We start from the raw sequence: 19,546 nt of genomic DNA on the forward strand, positions 1-19,546 counted from the left end.
CGGCGGCGAATGAGCCGTGACGTGTCCGTCCGGGTTGGCGGGGCGGGCTGGGTCACGTGGGCGCAGGCGGAAGCGGGCATGCCCGGCCACGTGGGCGGCGGAACCACTGCGGGGCGCGGGGGGAGCCCGGCCCGGAGAGCCCCGGCCGGAGTAACGACAGCGGCAGGCGCAGAAGGGCTGAGAATCGTGGTTTCTCCGTTTAATGTTTCAGTGTGAAAATACTAGAGAAAAGTTGATAAACCGGCCCGAAATATCCAAAGGGGTTTGAACGTCACCGGTTCGTTCCCCGACCCGACAGAAACGGTACATGCACGGGAGGGGGACGCTGTGCTCGACGGCAGCGGGAGCTCCCGGAAATGCCCGCCCCCCTCCCACGACCTGAGTTAGGGGAGATGGAGGGAGCGGGAAGGGGACGAGGGGACACGGGGGACACACGGGAGGGACACAACGGCAAAACGGGGCGACGGCGTTCCCACCCACCGGCCCGAGGCTGGGAGATGGCACGGGAAAGGCGTACAAAAGAGTCCACTATAAAACAAACGCAGGGCACAACCCGGCTCCTGGAAACTCACAAAGGTGTTAAAAACCCAGGTTCTCCCCGAAAAAACTTTCCAGGGGGAGATGCAGAACTGACAGTGACACCTCGTGGGGCTGGGTGCTGCCTGTCCCTGGAGATCGGGGGCGCAGAAGCCCGTGGGGGTCCCCCCTCCCCGGGCTCTGGGGGCAGCTCAGTGCCCCGGAGCAGCCGCGTGTTTGGCAGGAGAGGGCGAAGAGGAGGAGGAAGAGGAGGAGGAGGGGGAGGAGGAAGCCCCGCTCAGGGCGGACTGAAGGTAAACGGTCTTGTGAAAGAGTCTGTTGCTGAGGAAAACCACCAAGGAGAAGAGACGGAGCTGGAAGTGGCTGGAAGGGAAGAGAGTCCATCAGCTCCCGATGGCAGCAGCGCCCCCGCGGGGTTGTGGGGAGCGCTGCGGGTGTGGGACAAGGATCGGGGAATGAAGGATACTCACTAGGTTTTGCCGGGGGTCCTGGCTTCGTTGGCGCTGATGATGAAGAGAGGGAACAGGATGGAAAAGAGGCAACCGCTGCAAGGGAAAAATAAAATGGAATAAAAGAAGCGGCACTTGGGGGTCAGGAGGAGGAGCAGGGCCAGAGTGGCTCTCCCACCTGATGATGTAGGAGGACTGCATGGCTGTGAGAAATGCCAGGGGCAAGCCGAAGCCAAAGTAGTAGGGCCAGTTCCTCTCGATGTTGGACAACCGTTGGTGCATTTCGATTCCTGCCAAGAGGAAAATCCCATGGAAATGAAGCCATGGTGAGGAAACACCCTCACTACTGAATCACAGAACCATTTAGGCTGGAAAAGACCTCCAGAAAAGACCTCAGTCAAATCTCCTTTGACTGATCCCCACCTTGTCAATAGGCCAGACTGGACTGAGTGCCACATCCAGTCATCTCCTGAACAACTCCAGGGATGGGGACTACACCACCTCCCTGGGCAGCCCCTTCCAATGCCTGACCACCCTTTCAGTGAAGAAATTCACCCTGATGTTCAATCTGAAACTCCCTGGCACAGCTTGAGGCCATGTCTTCTCATCCTGTCACTTTTTACGTGGGAGCAGAGCCCAACCCCCACCTGGCTGTCCCCTCCTATCAGGAGTTGTGCAGAGCCAGAAGGTCCCCCCTGAGCCTCCTTTTCTCCAGGCTGAGCTCCCTCAGCTGCTCCAGACTCCTCCCCAGCTCTGTACCCATCTCTGGACACGATCCAGCACCTCAATGTCCTTCTTGTCTTGAGGGGCCCAAAGCTGGACACAGCACTTGAGGTCTGCCTCAAGGGGCACAGAACGGGCCACAGGGGGACAGGCAATGCCCTGGAGCTGTGGCCACACTGGGGCTGGCACAGGCCAGGCACCACTGGCCTTCTTACCACCCAAGCACACTGCTGGCTCACATTTAGCCTTCATCCCATATAAAAACTGATGGGAGATCAGCCTCTGACACCCCATTTGGATGCTCCTTCAGCAGAGAAACACTCAGTCCAGGTAGATTGCCCCTTTCCACGCAGGGAGGCTCCTTCACCTTTGTTAAACCAGCGGTACTCGAAGCAGTAGAGCGAGTAGAGCAGCGACATGTGCAGGAGGCTGATCAGCTGCCCAATGAGGTCGATGGGGAACAGGCTCACGATCATTCCCTGGGGCAGGAAAGGAGCAGATTGAGAGGGGAACACTCTGGGTTTGGGCAAGGGCATCCCCTGAGCTGCTGGGGTGGTTGCCTGTCTCACCTGGATGAGGAAAAGTGCCTGCAAGAGCAGGTTGAACAGCATGTCAGCGATGATCTTGCTGACGCTGGGGAAGGGGTGAGGCTTCCTGCCCGACACTTCGAACGCCAGATCCGCGATGTCCTGCCAGCACAGACAGGGCGTGAGGCAAAGGGAACTGCAGAGCACTGCGGGCTTCAGGGAAATCAAACCCACAGTGATGCTCCTGAGCTGCTTTCGCCCATCAGGAATAGACCCAGAACCCATTTTGGGGTGGGATTTCATCTCATGCCCCCACGTCACCTGATCAAGCCCCACACAGTGAGGGAAATCCCCGTTTGCTCAAGGCAGGGCCCAGGTTCCTGTCACCTACCTGAAACCAGATGGCATTGACCACCTTACTGAGCACAAAGAGGGGCAGGACCCAGAGAGCGCTGAAAATGGAGGTGAGGATGAACTCCAGCCAGGACCAGACATCACCATGTAAGGAAGGGTCACCTTTGGAAGAGAGACAGTGAAGAACTGGTGTAGGAACCTCCAAATGCTTCCTGGCACAGCCATCAAGGAGTTTCTCCTGACTCTAGTCCTCTAAATGTCTTTAAAAGCACATTTCCACCCACTAGATTTTTATTTAAATGCAAGAACACAGAGACAAATGTGTTTGAAATGGCAAGACCCCTGGGCTGGGTCCCTGACGTGCACAGGCTGGCAGCAGGGTGATCCATCCCTGGTTTTCTACGGGATGATTGATGATGAGATCGGTACTGGGAAGAAGAGGAAAACCACACATAGACAGAGGTGTGAGGAACAGCTCAATAGGAAAAGACTCTGAACTCATGCCATGGACTGCTGAGCACCCTGGAACACCCCAAGGGGAAAGGCACCCACCGATGATCTGCGCCGTGACCGACTGAAGGACGGGGATGAACACTCGGTAGAACAAGAAGAGACTAAGCTGCAGGGAAAAACAAACAAGGGCTCTCAGTGAGGCACTGCACGGGCATTTTGTGCTCCAGTGGCTACAGATCCAAAGGCACATGTGCCTCTCCCTCCCCAGTGATCCACAAATACAGAGGAGTAAGGATTTCTGTTTAAATACAGCCACAACCTGCAGCTGAATGCTTAAACATTTCCGTGCCAATCCCTTGTACTCTGCACCACTGTAATGAGAAAATGAAGCCATTTATTTGGTTATTCAATTTCTGAAGTGTTGGCTCCATTAAGGATCAGCAATATGAACCAGGCACGGTCAGAGCTGAGGAAATGTCTTTAAGACGTCAATATCCAATTAGCAAAACAGTATCCCAGGCTGCAGCAAAGCAGGAATTGCATATTCAGGTGGAGAGCAGTCTCAAAGACTGGGAAAGCAGCTTGGGTTTCATATATGGGTCTCTTGAGTAAGTCTGTGGTCTTGTATCCCATAGTGAATCTCTTAAAACACAGCATTGGGATGGGAATGTGGTGGTTCCCAGCAATTCCTGCTGCCAAGTTGATGGCTCACCACTCACAGCCTACGAGGGCTGGAGCAGGACATGGGTTTTCACAGGGGTTTTCAAATAAGAACCGTAATAAATAAGAAAAATCTCCACATACCCAGAAGACGCCTCCATTCCAGGCACAACACTGAAATATCCGGCTCACTATCCGGGGTTCACTGCAGGAGAGAGGTGTGTTAATGTCCCAGCACCTGCACAAATGTCCCCTCACAAGTACCAACTGCTTCTGCCCCACGTTTTGGACACCTTGGAAAAGTCACCAAGAACCAGCTCAACACCAATCGTGCTGATTTTATCCAAACACAGAAATCCTGGAAGGAATCCCTGCACAGACTCACCCCATGTCTCAGCCAGTGCACTTTCTACAAGACTTACATCAGGGAGACTCAACCTTTATTAATTCCCCAAATCTGCACTGAAACAGAAGAAAAGCAAAGTTCTCTTCCAGATTTTTAGGCACATATTGGAGATCTCGGGCTTTGTCCTCTCCAAACTCTTGCCACAACAAAATTAGTACATTTTGGGCATTTTCTGGTCTTGGAAGAGGCTGTTTCAGCTTGGGGTTTTGGTGTCTCTGGACATGAAAGAGCAGCTCTGTGGGACTCTGCAGCACTTTCCAGTCAGCTCTTGACACCAGAGTGATTTTGCTATAAAGAAAACTAGCAAAATTCAGCTGTTTATTTATATAAACAAAATGAAAGTTATACTTTTCTTCAGAGGCAGCTGAGATGTGGAGCTGCAGAAACCCCTGAGGAGTATTGGGATCACGAGACACTTTTTTTTCACCTTTCAGCCAGCCACAATAATTGGTAAATATTAGTTTTAGAATGTGCATTACTGCCCAAAACCGCTGTGTGAGGTGCCAGCCCAGTGCCACCAGGGCAGCACAGACATCCTGGCATGTCTGGGAGGCAGACAAGGGAACAGATGCTGTTTGCTCCTCCATGGGGATAATTCTGACATTTGCAGAACCACCGAGGTTCTGCAGCTCCAAACTCCACAAAACACAGCAGGGCTGAGGAAAAGAGACACTCAATCTGCCCTGACATGGACACTGGATCCAAGCTGCTCTTTCTTCCCTGATCCCACAATTACCAGCAACAACAATGGATCTGAGACAGCACGTGGATTCAGCAGAAAAAGAAACCCATAAATCCATGTTCTTTCAGAGGTAATTCAGACTGCAAAGGTAAAAGGTCTGACTTCTTATCTCATGGTAACAGCTCCAGCTCCATTATGCAGTGCAAAAAGGGAGTTTCATGCCACGTGTTTCCCATTTATTGGCTCTGACTACCAGAGGAGAAGGGAATTACCCCATTTCTGAGCAGCCACGCCCCACACTCACTTCTCTTGCTTCTTCTCTTCCATGTGAAACCTCCGCTGGGCGAGCGCGCTGTTGGCTCTCCTCCGCCTCTGCTCTTCCCTTTTCTGCTGGATCCGGGCATCCAGCTTGGAGATGGTGCAGATGCCCCAGATGGAGTCCTTAATTCCCTGTGGACACAAGGAGGGAGGAGCAATGGGCTGTGGCTGACCCAGGCCAAACTCTCCTGGTGCACGGCTGGCCTCGCTCCCTGGCTGCTTGGGCTCAGCCGGAGCCAAGGCCTGGAGCAGCAACATCACCTCTCTTCCATGGCCCAGTGACCTGAATCACTGCACATTCCAGCATCACCTCAACCAGCAGTATTTTTTCTGTAAAGGTGTAATTTCTCTTCCAATCTGCACTATTTTAAACCCTGGCAAAAAAATCAGTCGGATCTCTCCCAGCCTTGTCTGGCAGGAAGCCCCTCATCTCCTGCCAGCTCTCTGAGGCCACTAAAATGGAATTACACCAATATTTGGGATGTGCAAAGTCTGACTGTATGTTAGGAGTTTGATGCTTATTCCTTCACAAATAAAAGCATCTGTCCTCATCCTAGAAACTTCCTCCCACCAGCCACATCCATGCAAGCCTGGGAATAGGAGAGTGCCCAGAAGTTTTTCCTTACTCCATGTTTGGAAGATTTGCAGAGCTGCCTCCTAGGACTTGGCTGGTTCCGAGAGGTTGTGGCTGTCCCACCCCTGGAAGTGTCCAAGGCCAGGCTGGATGGGGCTCAGAGCAACCTCGGACAGTGGAAGGTGCCCCTGCCCTTCCATGGAACGAGAAAGGCTTAAAGGTCCCTTCCAGCCCAAACCACTCTGGGATCCTGTTCAGTTATCTGCAGCTCCAGGTGACCCCATAACCATCGTCATCCCAATCTCCTTTTAAAATAAAGATCATAAGCATGAGCCAGGACAGTGTCACCACCCTGGTGGCAGTTAGGTTCATGGAGCTCTTGACCAAAGAGGATCAATTCCACTGCCAAATTCATGTCTGAAACAGCAGAGCTGGGCCCTGACCAAGCAGCTCTTCCAGCTGATGTAGGAGCACTGGGAAATGACACAACACCTGCTTTTAGGCTGTGGCCACAGGGCTTTGATCAAACATTTGTCTGTTTTCCAAACCAAGTTATTTCTGAGCATGAGGTATTGCTCACTGTCACAGCATGAGTGGCTTTTGCCGTGTATTTAACCCTGGATGATGGAAGACAGGGTGGGAGCAGTGAGGTGACACAGACCTCATTGCTGGGACAGAGCTGCTGTGGTCACAGACATTCATTTATTATTGTTGTTATTATTATTAAATTACACACAATATTATATATTCTATATCAAAAATATTATAAACTTTGTGTGTTGTTATATGTTTCCACTTTATAATTAATATTATTATTTATATTATCGAGATTTTTCATTAATTTGTGCCCAAAGAAAATCTGTCAGAGGTTCAGCAGCAAACACTGAGCCCTTTGCAATAGACACACCACACAACAGTGTTGAAAAACACCTGGAGACCCTTTTCCCTCAAATCCCCTGATGCCATAGGAAGGAGGGTGCTCCTCAAGAGCACAGGAGCAGCCCCAGGGCGCGGAGCTCACCCTGACGAGGTCATGAAGGAAGATTCTCACGCTGTCGGCCATCTCGACTCCAGCATCACCTCTGCTTCCCAAACTATCAACTACAGGGAGAGGGGGAGAGCCGGGCCCAAGCCTCTCTCATCCTGGAGAGATGGGAAACGGATGGAGCCTGTGGAGACAGAACACACAGGGCCATGGCAGGACTGGAAACCTTGGGCTGACCAGGAACTGCAAGTCCAGTCACACCCCGGTGATCTCCAGCAGAATTCCCGGCCCTCACTGGCTTCCCATGGGGCACAACCATCCTGCAACAGGCCAGGGAAGGGACCCACCCTGTTCATATCACCCTGTTAGCGAGCTCAGGATTAGAGCAACAGCTCTTGTAAACCACCGCAAAAATAAAACCAGCACCTGAAACACGGCAAAAAAGAAACCACCAGCTAACAAAACTCGTGCTTTCCCAGCAAACGGCTCATTCCTCCCAGGCAGAGCTCCCAGCAGCTCGGGAGTCAGACCCCGGCTCGCCAGTGGGGCTGCTGCAGCCGCGGGACACAAACAACTAAAATTCATTTCAAAAAACGTGTTTGTTTTGGTTATTCCGAGTCAGACCCTGCCGGGGTCTAAGCTGCAGAACCAGAGTCGGCCTCCAGATTTATTACCGAGGTAATCACAGGCAGCTTCCGCCTAAAAATCCGAGTCATGGAATACCCTGAAGGGGAAGGCACCCACAGGAATCGCGCCCTGCTGAGGGGTGACCTGCGGGTCCGTACGCCCTGACAGCTGACAGGCTGACCCTCAGGCACCCGGGCAGGGGCAGAACCCCCTCGTGGCTGCCGGGGCTCTGCGTGACCCCATAATTCGGGGAGGGCCGTACTTTACCTCAGGGCTGTCCCCACAGTCTTCCCACCCAATGTGTTTGAGGAGGGACGGTTCCCAAATGCCCTCAGGGCCGCCCCCGCAGTGCCCAGGATCCCCTCGGGGTTTGTTTCGCCACGGGAGGCCCGCGGTTCCCGGCGCTGGCCCCCGCGTGTCTCTCCGTGTGCCGCCCCCGGCCCCCCGGTCCCCCCGCACTCACCGGGGCCGGGCCGGGGGCGCACGGCGGGACGGGCCCGGCTCACACGGCCCGGCCGCGCCCACCGCGCATGCGCCGCGCGCACCGCGCACACGCACTGCCGCGGCCCCGCCCGCCGCCGCTCGCTCCGCCCGCCGCGCGGGCCCCGCCCACCCACGGGGCCCCGCCCACCGCCCCGGCACCGCCCTTTGCCTCCAGTGCGCACGCGCCAAAGGCCAATGCACTCGACCCCCCGCCCCGAATGCTGCGCGTGCGCGCTGCTGCGTCCCGCCGCCAGAGGGCGCCACGTGCACGGGCAAGGGAATTGGGGACGGGGGCGTAACGGGGGATACTGGGAACACTGGGGGATACTGGGGACACTGGGGGATACTGGGGACACTGGGAGGATGCTGGGGACACTGGGGGATACTGGGGACACTGAGGGGAAATTGGGGACACTGGGGGATACTGGGTATACTGGGGGATACTGGGAACACTGGGGGGATACTGGGGACACTGAGGGGATATTGGGGACACTGGGGTCTACTGGGAGCACTGGGGGGGATACTGGGAACACTGGGGGGGATACTGGGAACACTGGGGGGGATACTGGGGGGATACTGGGAACGCTGGGGGATACTGGGAACACTGGGGGGGATACTGGGAACACTGTGGGGATACTGGGGATATGGGGGGATACTGGGAACACTGGGGGGATACTAGGGACACCGAGGGGAACGGGCGTACTGGGGCCAGGGGTACTGCGAGGATACTGGGAACACTGAGAGGATACTGGGAACACTGGGGGAATACTGTTGATACTGGGGGGATATGGGGGGGAACAGGCGTACTGGGGCTGGGGGCACTGCCGGGATACTGGGAACACTGGGGGGATAGTGGGAACACTGGGGGGATACTGGGGCTGGGGGCACTAGGGTGATAATGGGAGCACTGGATATGGTAATGGGTACACTGTTACTGGGGTCACTTGGGCAGATACTGGGGGCACTGAGGGGATACTGGGGATAATGGGAACACTGGAGGTAGGGACAGAGCAGGACAGTGGTGGGGATACTGAGGATACTCGGGCTGGAGGCACTGGGGGAATATTGAGGGCACTGGATCATAATGGAAGTACTGGGGGAAATGGGAGTTCATGGGAACACTGTGGGGACAACGTGGGACACTGGGGGAACAACACGGACACTGGATCTGGAGGATAGGAATGTAATGGGGGTACTGGAGGACATTGGAGGGATAATGGGAGCACTGGGAGAATGGGGGACTGTGAGGACACTGGAACTAAGGGGAATTTGGGGAGGCAATACGTAACATTGTGGGATACTGGGGACACTGCGGGAACATAAGGGGGATACTGGGAGGGAATGGGGTGTAGTGGGGACACAGAAGTTGTGGAGGACATTAGAATTCAGGCTACTGGGGAGGATACTGGTAGCACTGGTGGAGGGAGCATAGCAGGTGCAGACCCCATTAATTACCTGGCATGCTCATCATCCATCCATCCATTTTATTCCTACAGGACACGACCTCTGGCCTGGGGAGGGGGTGCACGGTTGTGCCTCAGTTTCCCCCCTCCCCACCCCCATCAAATCACACTGTGCTCCTCCAGTGGCTCCCCATCCACCAGCCTGTCCCACCCCAGCCTCCGCAGATCCAGGGTCTCATACCGGCCCTTCATCACCAGCTCGGCCACCGCCCTGCCAGTGGCCGGCGCGTGTTGGAGCCCGTGGCCGCTGAAACCCGCGGCTGAGAACAGGTTTTCCAGGCGGGGGTGTGGGCCCAGCACCCCGTTCTGGTCGAAGGTGTTGTAGTCATAGTACCCAGCCCAAGAGCCCCCGACCCGCAGGGATTCGAAAGCCGGGACCCGCCGGGCCAGCAGGGGCCAGATCCGCTCCTGGAAATAATCGTGATCCACCGAGAGATCGCTGGTATCCGGCTCTTCCTCCTGGAAAAGGACACGCTTGGAGGCGTCTGATAAACAACGGGGGTGAATGATCTGAGGGGACCCCGCGGGCTCACCTCAGGGGGGCTCATCCCGCCCAGGTAATTCCCGGCGAAGCCGTCCCGACGGAAATAAGCACCAGAGGTGTCGATGAGGAAGGGGCAGGAGAGGCCAGGGCCATTGGGGCAGTGCCAGGTGAACACATACCTGGGGAACCCCCAAAGAGAGCATGAGGGGTGCTCCCCTTGCCCCCCAGTATGGTGCGGTGGGGCTGGGATGTGGAGATGTTGGTAACCCCCCAAAAACAACATTGGGGGATCATGTCACTCCTAGGTACACCGGAGGGGCTGGGACTGTGGGCACTGGGGGGAAAATTGAAGTACTGGGGGGGATAATGGGGGTAATAGGGCTATGAGCATTGGCAGGGTAATGGGGGCACTGGGGGAGTAATAGGGGTTCTGGGAATATGGGGGAATACTGTGGTACTGGGGCTGGGGACCCTGGGGGACAACAGGTGACACTGAGGGTAATAATGGGGACACCAGGATTGGGAGTATGGAGACATAATGGGGACACTGGGGCTGAGGGCACTTGAGGAATAATGGGAGCTCCAGGATGCAAGACCCCACCTCCAAATAAAAAACTGAGGAAGCTCACCATCCCCCCCAGAAGTTGGATGGTGGCGGGTGCTGGAATATGTGTCCCATTCTGTGATCCCCAAAAAATAGCACCTAGGGATTCATGTCACCCCCTCATAGACAGAGGGGTGCCAGGATGACACTCCCCAAAAATGAAAGTGCTGAGGATGACACAGGGGTGGTGGGTGCTAGAGTACCCCCCAAAACAGCACCAAGGGCATCACCCCCTGAAAGAGGAGTTGCTGGGATGTGCCCCCACTCTGACCCACAACAGAGGGGGTGCTGCCAGGCTGTCCCTGCTGTGAGCCCCCCAGTACCTCTTCCTGGGCTGGATGGGCAGCGGGGGCCGGCACAGCCCCCTGGGCAGCCCTTCTGCCTCCAGCAGCTGCCCAGCCCAGGCACCCGCAGCATTGACCACGATGGCACAGGCGACCGGCTGGTACTCCAGGCTGTCTGGCATGTGGACCTGGGAGGGCACAGACAGGGAGTCACGGGCACATGGGGTCACGGGCACACGGGGGTCACGGGCACACGGGGGTCACGGGCACACAGGGGTCACGGGCACTCCCGGGGAGCGGGGGTGTCACACACACACTCACGTGGACGTATTTGATGCGTGCAGACAGCTGTGCTGATGGCATCATGTGGTTGGCCGAGGTGACAAAACCTGGAGGGTTTTAGGGTGAGGTGAGGGGTCCTGGGGGTGGCAGGGGGCAAACCTCGCTGTGTACCCCCATCCCTCACCTCGCACCTCCCCGGAGCAGCTCTGGACTCCCAGGGATGTGGCTTTGCGCCGGAAAGCGTTGAGGAGGGTCCAGGGGTCAAACCAGCCTTCATCCTCCAGACCTGGGCACGGAAACATGGAGGGGGGCACTACTGTGTGACCCCCCCAATACACACACTTTGGGGGACTGGACCACATCCTCCCCATCTTCCCACATACCATAAGATGCCACAGCCACATCCTCCGTGTTTATCCAGGGGAACTTTGTCTTCAGCTGGGTGGGAGACAGCAAGGTCACCTGCGCCCCTTCATCCCTGGGATGGGCAGCATGTGGAGGAGGCTGTAGCATCACAAAGTCACCCTAGGACATTCCACCCCATATCCCCAATTGTCTGTTCTGTGTGTGACCGAGGGGTGTATACCTACATTTAACTGGCTGATCTGTGTTAATTTCAAAGTCAATCACTAACTGTTTTTTACCATCCGTGTTAAACCAACACATTGGGTCAGGGTGACCCCCAGCCCCTGAAACCTCCCCTCCCGGGAGGGTCCCATGTGGGTCCCCCACCTCTGGAGCTGGACGGTGGCCTCCAGGGCAGCAGCGTTCTGGGGAGATGCGAGGAACAGGTACCCAGAGGGCTGGAACTGGATGTCAATGGGGGGCTCATTCGGCACCCCAAGGTGCTCCTGTAAGGAGACAGGGGCACCACAGTGAGCAGGGCTGGATTCCCCAAATTACCCTCTGCCCACATAACCCCACGTACATTGATGTCACGGAGGAAGCTGGCAGAGAAACGGGACATTTGGATGTTTTCCGGGAGGGAAAACTGCTGCCGGATCCCCCCCGCTGACAGCACCGTGGAGGCTCTGGAATACTGAAGGAGAGGACCAGCCAGAATACAAGGGGTTCAGGGGGGTCCCCAAGGCCATACCCTGCCCGGGGAGGGGGTGTCTCACCATGGGGTCCCGCTCCACCACCAGCACCTTCATCCCGTGCCGCCTCCGGCCCTCCAGCACCTTCAGCCAGTACGCCACGGACCAGCCCACCACGCCACCGCCCACCACCACCACATCGGCCTCGTCGGGGGGCCGGGGGTCGGGGTGGGTCCCCGGGGGAATCCAGCCCCGTCCTCCGCTCCCCGAGGATGGCAGCTGATCCCGCAGGGTCTGTGCCATGCGCTCCAGGGTCTGCCCCAGCTCTGCCGGCGGAACGGGGGCTGCCGAGCCTGGGGGCACAGCTGGCAGCTCCCCGTGCACCACCCCGGTACCCCCTGCATCCCTTGGGACTCCTCTAGACCCGTCTAGGACCTTCCCAGGATACCCCCGGTTCCTCAGACTCCCCCCAGGCCTCTCTGCGAATCCCCCCAGGTCCCCTTGGGTGATTGGGAAAGCGCCCCCAGACCCTCTCTGAACCACCAGAACCGCTCCCCTGTCCCCCGGGATCCCCACCAGCCCCTCCCGGTCCCCCAGTCCGCTCTCGGGAATCACTCAAGACCTCCACCAGGCCCCTGCGATGCACCCCCTTGGGACCCCCGATCCCCACTGGGACCCTCTCTCCAGTTTCCCCCGAACCCCCCAGTTCCCTGAGACCAGCAGCCACCCAATTCTGCCCCAAGCCCTCCAGTGCCCACTGCCATCTCCCGCCATCTCACTGCCATCTCCCGCAGTCCCCGGGGATCGCCTCAAGCCCGAGCGCCATTCCCCGGGACCCCCCATTCCCAGGGACCCCCCCATTCCCTGCCACCCCCATTCCCAGCAATCCCGACCCTGCCGTGTATCCTTACACACCCCAGCAACCCCTCCATTCACTGGGACACCCCGATTTACCTGACCCCCTCCCCATTCCCGGGGATCCACACCCCGCCTCCCCTCCATTCTCCCCGTGCCCCGAATCCCCGGCGCGGTGCCAGGGACCCCTCGGATCTCACCGCGGAAGAAGTCGGCGCTGAGCGGACCCGCGGTGCGGAGGGGGCGGCCCGAGACCCCTGCCGGGATCGCCCCCGGTTCCGGGGCTCCCCCCGGGGTCCTCCCCCATCCCGGGGCCCTTCCCGCTGTTCCCCCCCCCAGCCCCCCCAACCCCAGCGCGCGCCGCGCGCGCCCCCACCGCAGCATGGCCCCGCCCCCTCCCCGTGACCCCGCCCCCACGGGCCGGGCCTCCGCCCCGCCCCCGCCCGCCGCCGTCCCGCCAATGGCGCGAGGGGGCGGGGCTTCCGGCGGAAGCGCGGGGCAGAGCGACGTGTGCGCCCCGCCGGGCCCGGCGCCGCCGCCATGCTCGACTTCTTCACCATCTTCAGCAAGGGCGGCCTCGTCCTCTGGTGCTTCCAGGGCGTGCGCGGGCCCGCCGCCACCGCCCCCGTCAACGCCCTCATCCGCTCCGTCCTCCTGCAGGTCGGGCGGGAGCGGCTGCCGGGGCGCGGAGGGTTGGGCGGGGGTCACATACCTGGGCGGGGGGAGTGGGAGAGCCCACCTGCCGCGAGGGGGGGGCGGCGGGAACCATCCGCCCGGGGAGGGGGGAGGGGTGAGACCGCAGACATGGCGGGGGAGGCGGGGATGGCACCGGCTACCTGGGAAGGGAAATCAGGTGAGGCCACGCAGCTGGCGGGGGAACGGGGACTGGGACCGTGGGGGAAACACGGGAACGAGCATCTCGGGGGGAATGGGATCAGGGCATTGAGGGGGCGGTGGATGGGAGGCCCTGCATGGGGAGGAAGGACATGAGTGGGACCATCTGCCTGGGGACAGAGGAGAGGGGTGGCACACAGGTGGGATCACCTGTTGGGGGGACACAGGCACGGCCAGCTCTGGGGGTGCGGACGGGTGTGGGGTCACCCATCTGGGGGTGTGGGACCGTCACCTTGGGAGGAGAGAGACTCGGGTGGGATCACTGGCCTGGGACGGGCAGAGAGGGACACGAGCACCCCGGGGTGGGTGGGCTCTGCAGCTGAGGGGGATGGATGGGACCACCTGCCCAGGGCGTGTGGGGTCATGTGTAAGGGATGCTGGACCACTTTGGGAAAGGGAGGTGACAGGGATGATGGTGGGGAGAGGGGGATGACAGGGATGAGGGGATGGTGGGTGCTGCTGGCACCCCCATTCTGACAGCTCCTCTCCCCCAGGAGAGAGGTGGCAACAACTCCTTCACCCATGAAGCCCTCACACTTAAGTACAAACTGGACAACCAGTTTGAGCTGGTGTTTGTGGTAAGTGACCCCCCCAGGCACCCCTGGGGTGGCAGGAGGGTCCCTCAAACCCCCTACATGTCCCCAGACCCAGAGGAAGGGTATTGCCTCAGAAGAGAGGGGAACAGTTCCCGTTGTGCTGAGGTTTGAGCAAACAGCTGTTAGCATTGCGTAGGGCTGACCTCGGCTCCCAGACTGCTTTGGCTCCTCTGTCTCTGGGATTTTGGGGGGTGAGGGGCTGTGATGAGTGTTTCAGGGGGATGAGCAGTGACCCCCGTGTAGCCAGGCTCCCTCCAGAGGGGGAACAGGGGTGTCTGTCAGCTGAATGCCACTGCAGTAGCAGCTTTTTTTAATCATCTGCAACAGGATTAAAACTAATCAAACCTCAAATAGAAGCTGCAGCCTTGTAAAACTTCACTTTGGCCAGATCTATTGAAAAAAAGCCAGAAATGTGTCATTCTTGTCACTTTATGGAGCATTTAACGCTCTCTTTTTCGGTCTCTTGGCACCTTATCTCCATAAATCCATACAACCTTCCCTGTTTACCCACAGATAAGCTAAAGGTTTTCTGCCCTTGCCCTGTGTGTCTTTCTTGCCATGAGACAGCTTTTGTGTGTTAGGGTCACCTGTTGAAGTGAAGCACTGGGCTCTTTTTCACCTTTTTGGGGGCATTTTAAAAGCCTGGGAAGATGAAGCAGCAAGTGCAGGCTGAAGCTTGTGCAAGCTAAAGAACTCTGAATTAAACAGAGAGGTTTTTGCTTGCTTGCTGCTGTTGAATGAGCTGGAAGTGCAGTGTCTGTTGGCCATGCCCCTTGGCAGGTGGGCTTCCAGAAAATCCTGACTCTAACCTACGTGGACAAGTTGATAGACGACGTCCATAAGGAGTTCCGAGACAAGTACCGCAACGAGTTCCAGCAGAAGGGCGCCCTGGGCCTCCTAAATGGCACCTTTGATTTTAAAGATGACTTCATGCGCCTCCTCCGGTAGAGAGCTTGGGTTTTGTCTTGAATTTCTGTTTTGAGCAGAGATGGGAGCGGGGGAAGAGCTGAAATCCAGGCTAATGGGTCACCTCCCTGCAGGGATGCGGAGGAGAGCAGCAAAGTCCGAGCTCCCACGGTAATGAAGACGTTTGAGCAGTCTCTGAAATCCCAGAAGACTGTCAAGTGTATGATTGAAACCCGAGGGGAGAAACCAAAGGAGAAGGTCAAGAACAAGAAGAACAAAGGTTCCAAAAAGGATGGTGAGTTGATGGGGAAGATGAATGGGAGGGAAATAAATATTCCAGAGTAATGTGTTGCAGCCTGTGCTTTCCCAATTTGCTTGGAGCTGGACTGAGCTTGTATTTGGGCTCTTCCTGTCAGGAACAGAAGCTGTGGCAGTGCCCAGTAAAGCATCTGCAGCTGACAAGCAGCACTCAGCAGGGGATAAGGAAGAACTGACTAAAGATGAAATCCTGCAGAAGAATCGGGAGGAATTCTTCAGGAGACACATGAAAGCTGGGGAGAAGTCCAGGTGGGTGATGAGGGCATTTCAGTCTGCCTGTGCTTTGAACTAGGCCATGGCTGGATCTCCTCCTTTTGGTGATTCCTGGAAGCCAAAGCTCACTTTCCTGGACCTTATTTCCCTGATTTCCCTCCTTGCTGAAAAGACTGGGAGAAGACACCTGGGGGTCCTGGAGGGGTAATAGAACCTGATTTTCTTTGCTGTGAGATCCCAAAACCCTGGGAGAGGTCCAGACCTATGTTTAGTGAGCAGACAACAGTGCATTGATACCTGGCTTGAGGGGAAGTGGTGCCATACAGGGTTAAAGTCCAGATAAACTCTGGAGATCGGATCAGTCAATTTCTGCGTTTTTGGGTAATCCAGGCTTTTATTTTTCACATCTCCAAAGGAGGTGATGGCTGCTGCTTCCCTGCACTGAACACAACACGTTTCTGGTCTTTGTTCCACCAGATCTCCAAAGCCTGACACACAGAAGGAGAAGGGGAAGAAGCCCCGGGTGTGGGATCTGGGGAACTCTAATGCCAAAGTCCTCGATTACAGTAATTCCGCTACCAACGGCAGCGCAGAGGCTTGTCCTGTGGAGGAGTTTGACCCTGACATGGTAAGGAGAGGTCAGGCTCCATTTGCTGTGCTGCATCCTCTGGGCATAATGAACCCAGCCCAGTCTCTGTGCCTGGATGAGAAGGGATCATAAACATGAAACAAGGATTGTGGCACTCAGCCCATAAAGCTGCTTCCTCCCCTTGCAGGCCCTGGGGGACAAAAATCGTGAGCCTGGCCGCCTCTATGACCTGGAGTATGAGAGTGATGATGAAGCTGAAGAGGAGAAAGTTGTCCAGAACCCTTCAAAACCCAGGTAGAGGCTCCACAGCCCTTGCTTGTCACACGGTTCTTGATTTGTCTCCCGTAACTCCTGTTCCAGTCTAACCAGTAATGCAGGAAGCACAAACTGATGTGTTTGTCCGCTCAGGGCAAGTCCTTCTGCATCTGACCTTTGCAGATGGTCACCCTCAAACCTCAATGTAACTCTTCTGCTTGTCCACAGTGCGAAGAAGGGTGGCCTGGGGGGCATGTTTGGCATGCTGAAGGGCCTGGTGGGTTCCAAGAGCTTGACCAGAGATGACATGGACCCTGTGCTGGAGAAGATGAAGGATCACTTGATTGGTACGTCTGGATCTGTGGTGTGAGGGGTTAGTGGTGGTTCCCTGTGCTCTGTTGGGTGGGCCCCAGTGTGGGTAGTGCCTGTGGTTTGGAATATTCTTGCCCCCAGGAACTGTGGTGGGCTCTTTCCTCACCCCTGAGGAGTCCTCGAGAGTGCAGCAAAAGGGGGGCACAGTCAGGTCTGGTGGGAATCCTGCACACTGACTCCATCCTTCCCTTGACACCAATGTGGGACATGCGTAACCTTCTCAGCAGCACTGACTCTGCTCTGTCTTCCTCAAAGCTAAAAATGTGGCAGCTGAGATTGCAGTGCAGCTCTGTGAATCTGTGGCCAAGAAACTGGAAGGGAAGGTGATGGGAACGTTCACCAGTAAGTGTCCATGTGGCAGCCTGCCTGTGGTTTGGAGCTCAGTATTCCCCATGTGTGACATGTGCTGTTTCCATGCCCTTTTCCCAGCGGTGACCTCGACGGTGAAGCAGGCGCTGCAGGAGGCACTGGTGCAGATCCTGCAGCCGCAGCGCCGTGTGGACGTGCTCCGCGATGTCATGGACGCCCAGCGCCATCGCCGGCCCTATGTTGTCACCTTCTGTGGCGTCAACGGTGTCGGGAAATCCACCAACCTGGCCAAGGCAGGACAGGATCCCGGACTGCAGGACTGGGGCGATGGGGTCAGGTTGTGTAGCTACTAACGGGCTTTTCTGACCTGCTGCTACCTGCAGATCTCGTTCTGGCTCATCGAGAACGGCTTCAGCGTCCTCATTGCCGCCTGTGACACGTTCCGCGCGGGAGCGGTGGAGCAGCTGCGCACCCACACGCGCCGCCTCAACGCGCTGCACCCTCCGGAGAGCCACGGTGGGCGCACCATGGTGCAGCTCTACGAGAAGGGATACGGCAAGGACGCCGCGGGCATCGCCATGGAGGCCATCTCCTACGGTACGCGCGGAGCCGGGGCGGGCGGCGCTGCCCTGGCAGTGCCCTCCTTCACGCTGCCTCCCTGCCACCCCAGCTCGGAACCAGGGCTTTGACGTGGTGCTGGTGGACACGGCGGGACGCATGCAGGACAACGCACCCCTGATGACCGCGCTGGCCAAACTCATCGCTGTCAACGCTCCTGACCTGGTCCTGTTCGTTGGGGAAGCACTGGTGGGAAACGAGGCTGTGGATCAGCTGGTGAGTGTGGAGGCTTTGCTCCTGAGAGATGAGGAGGGAAAAGAACCCTTTTCTGTAGGTTTTAGCAGAGAATTGGGCAGTGGCAGTGCCACAAATGAATTCCTTGGATCTTTTTTCTCCCTCAGGTCAAGTTCAACAAGGCCCTGGCTGATCACTCCATGGCCCAGACACCACGGCTCATCGATGGGATCGTCCTCACCAAGTTCGATACCATCGATGACAAGGTAAGGAGGCTGCTGAGGTGGCTGCAGAGCTTCCTGACCCTGACTGGAGAGGAGAGACAGGAACTGTCAAACACAGGGCACTCCTGCACTTTCTTCTTGTGTTTAAGCCATTGAACCCGAATTTACAAGTCTGGTTTCCACGCATGGGGGATGAATGAATGACGAGCTCCCTGAAGGGAGTGCAGGATTTCATGGTGCTGCTTGTCCCTGCAGGTGGGCGCCGCCATCTCCATGACCTACATCACGAGCAAGCCCATCGTTTTCGTTGGTACCGGACAAACCTACTGTGATCTGAGAAGCCTTAACGCCAAGGCCGTGGTCGCAGCACTCATGAAGGCCTAAACACCAAATTGCTGTGTGCAGATGTCCCAGAAGAACCTGCTTTACCCTGTCACCATCTAGTCTTTCCCGTGTAGTGCGGAACAGAATGGAGGAATAGCAGCACAAGGAGTACTTTTTTTGGATAAACCTCCTTTTATCCAGAAAAAGCCCTTCCCGGGGTTCCTCCATTCTGTGTCCAGTGACGCAGACTCCCTTGCAGGGAGGCCGAATCCAGAGCTTTGTATTGTTCATGCTGCACGGGGGGGTGGGTGGTGCCAGGATCTGCTGTGCTTTTTGGTGGGTTTGAAGGGTTTTTTTTGAGTTGCTTTTGATTTTTAGACCAGCTTAGGGAGGAGGAGAGAGGGACTTGGGCTTAGGGGCAGCGTTAGATCTGGCTGTTGATGTCGCTGCTCATGGCAGCCCCACTGAAGCTGATAAACCAAAAAAAGGTGACGGCCTGTGCTGGGCAGGAGGGGACATGCTAAATTGCCTTAAAGTCACCCATATCTGTCCTCACTTGGACTTCAGAGCAGGGTCCCTAGACACCATGGATTTGGGCAGGAGCTGGACAGCTGCAGCAGCCAAGTCCAGAGGAGGAAGGCAGCATGCCCTGCCTGGCACCTGCCTGCTGGTCTTGGCATTATTTGCTAGTAAAAAGGAAAAAACAAACCAAACCACATTAATACTGGAAGAGAATGGTTCTGCTGGTGGCTGCTTGCTGCTTTCCTGCACCCTTTCTCCCCCCTCCGAGTGCCTCTTGATCCCAGTTGGAAGTGCTACACTGAATAATACAAACCTCTCTGACAATGTCTTGTAGCTCTGTATTGCAGATGTGCTATAGTGCAATAAATTGAATGCTGTCTGCTAAGAGACATAATTTATATAAAATAAACTTCATAATTTGTTCTCTGTGTATAAATAACTTGCC

General features: G+C 56.7%; 3 protein-coding genes across 4 annotated transcripts; 1 reads left to right on the forward strand and 2 right to left on the reverse strand.

The window, feature by feature from the left end:
- Nucleotides 1-178: 178 nt before the first annotated feature.
- On the reverse strand, nucleotides 179-7,897 carry EI24 (EI24 autophagy associated transmembrane protein). 2 transcript variants are annotated; one of them, XM_063417729.1, is made up of 11 exons: nucleotides 7,759-7,897; nucleotides 6,705-6,852; nucleotides 5,096-5,241; nucleotides 3,848-3,908; nucleotides 3,143-3,209; nucleotides 2,628-2,752; nucleotides 2,279-2,398; nucleotides 2,077-2,188; nucleotides 1,165-1,276; nucleotides 1,008-1,082; nucleotides 179-900 (listed from the first exon to the last, which is right to left on the reverse strand). In XM_063417729.1, exons 2-11 carry the CDS (start codon nucleotides 6,744-6,746, stop codon nucleotides 729-731), a joined length of 1,032 nt encoding a protein of 343 aa, XP_063273799.1. In that variant the 5' UTR covers nucleotides 6,747-6,852; nucleotides 7,759-7,897; the 3' UTR covers nucleotides 179-728. The 2 variants fall into 2 exon arrangements, with proteins under 2 accessions (XP_063273799.1, XP_063273800.1); XM_063417730.1 differs by lacking the exon at nucleotides 7,759-7,897 and adding an exon at nucleotides 7,563-7,699.
- A 1,134-nt stretch (nucleotides 7,898-9,031) lies between these two features.
- On the reverse strand, nucleotides 9,032-13,171 carry FOXRED1 (FAD dependent oxidoreductase domain containing 1). The gene is made up of 10 exons (XM_063417963.1): nucleotides 12,988-13,171; nucleotides 12,017-12,258; nucleotides 11,824-11,934; nucleotides 11,628-11,746; nucleotides 11,279-11,373; nucleotides 11,080-11,181; nucleotides 10,935-11,002; nucleotides 10,653-10,801; nucleotides 9,775-9,904; nucleotides 9,032-9,700 (listed from the first exon to the last, which is right to left on the reverse strand). The coding sequence occupies exons 1-10, from the start codon at nucleotides 13,169-13,171 to the stop codon at nucleotides 9,341-9,343; spliced, it is 1,560 nt and encodes a 519-aa protein (XP_063274033.1). The 3' UTR covers nucleotides 9,032-9,340.
- Nucleotides 13,172-13,268: 97 nt separating this feature from the next.
- On the forward strand, nucleotides 13,269-19,540 carry SRPRA (SRP receptor subunit alpha). The gene is made up of 14 exons (XM_063417691.1): nucleotides 13,269-13,447; nucleotides 14,176-14,259; nucleotides 15,058-15,221; nucleotides 15,318-15,478; nucleotides 15,600-15,750; nucleotides 16,192-16,342; nucleotides 16,491-16,597; nucleotides 16,787-16,905; nucleotides 17,186-17,272; nucleotides 17,360-17,532; nucleotides 17,623-17,836; nucleotides 17,910-18,073; nucleotides 18,199-18,297; nucleotides 18,511-19,540. Exons 1-14 carry the CDS (start codon nucleotides 13,328-13,330, stop codon nucleotides 18,637-18,639), a joined length of 1,923 nt encoding a protein of 640 aa, XP_063273761.1. The 5' UTR covers nucleotides 13,269-13,327; the 3' UTR covers nucleotides 18,640-19,540.
- Nucleotides 19,541-19,546: the final 6 nt, after the last annotated feature.

Source organism: Prinia subflava, chromosome 22 (genome assembly GCF_021018805.1).
Source record: "Prinia subflava isolate CZ2003 ecotype Zambia chromosome 22, Cam_Psub_1.2, whole genome shotgun sequence".
Classification (NCBI taxonomy): domain Eukaryota; kingdom Metazoa; phylum Chordata; class Aves; order Passeriformes; family Cisticolidae; genus Prinia; species Prinia subflava.

Coding starts and splice junctions, on each gene's coding strand:
- EI24 (XM_063417729.1), bottom strand. CDS start 6,746: ATGGCCGACAGCGTGAGAATCTTCCTTCATGACCTCGTCAGG. Junction 5,242..6,704: donor TCCTTCATGACCTCGTCAGG/GTGAGCTCCGCG, acceptor TTGTGTCCACAG/GGAATTAAGGACTCCATCTG. Junction 1,277..2,076: donor GTACCGCTGGTTTAACAAAG/GTGAAGGAGCCT, acceptor TCCTCTTGGCAG/GAATCGAAATGCACCAACGG.
- FOXRED1 (XM_063417963.1), bottom strand. CDS start 13,171: ATGCTGCGGTGGGGGCGCGCGCGGCGCGCGCTGGGGTTGGGGGGGCTG. Junction 11,935..12,016: donor TGGTGGAGCGGGACCCCATG/GTGAGACACCCC, acceptor CCTCTCCTTCAG/TATTCCAGAGCCTCCACGGT. Junction 9,905..10,652: donor CCCATCCAGCCCAGGAAGAG/GTACTGGGGGGC, acceptor GGGGTTCCCCAG/GTATGTGTTCACCTGGCACT.
- SRPRA (XM_063417691.1), top strand. CDS start 13,328: ATGCTCGACTTCTTCACCATCTTCAGCAAGGGCGGCCTCGTCCTCTGG. Junction 14,260..15,057: donor AGTTTGAGCTGGTGTTTGTG/GTAAGTGACCCC, acceptor GCCCCTTGGCAG/GTGGGCTTCCAGAAAATCCT. Junction 15,222..15,317: donor GACTTCATGCGCCTCCTCCG/GTAGAGAGCTTG, acceptor ACCTCCCTGCAG/GGATGCGGAGGAGAGCAGCA.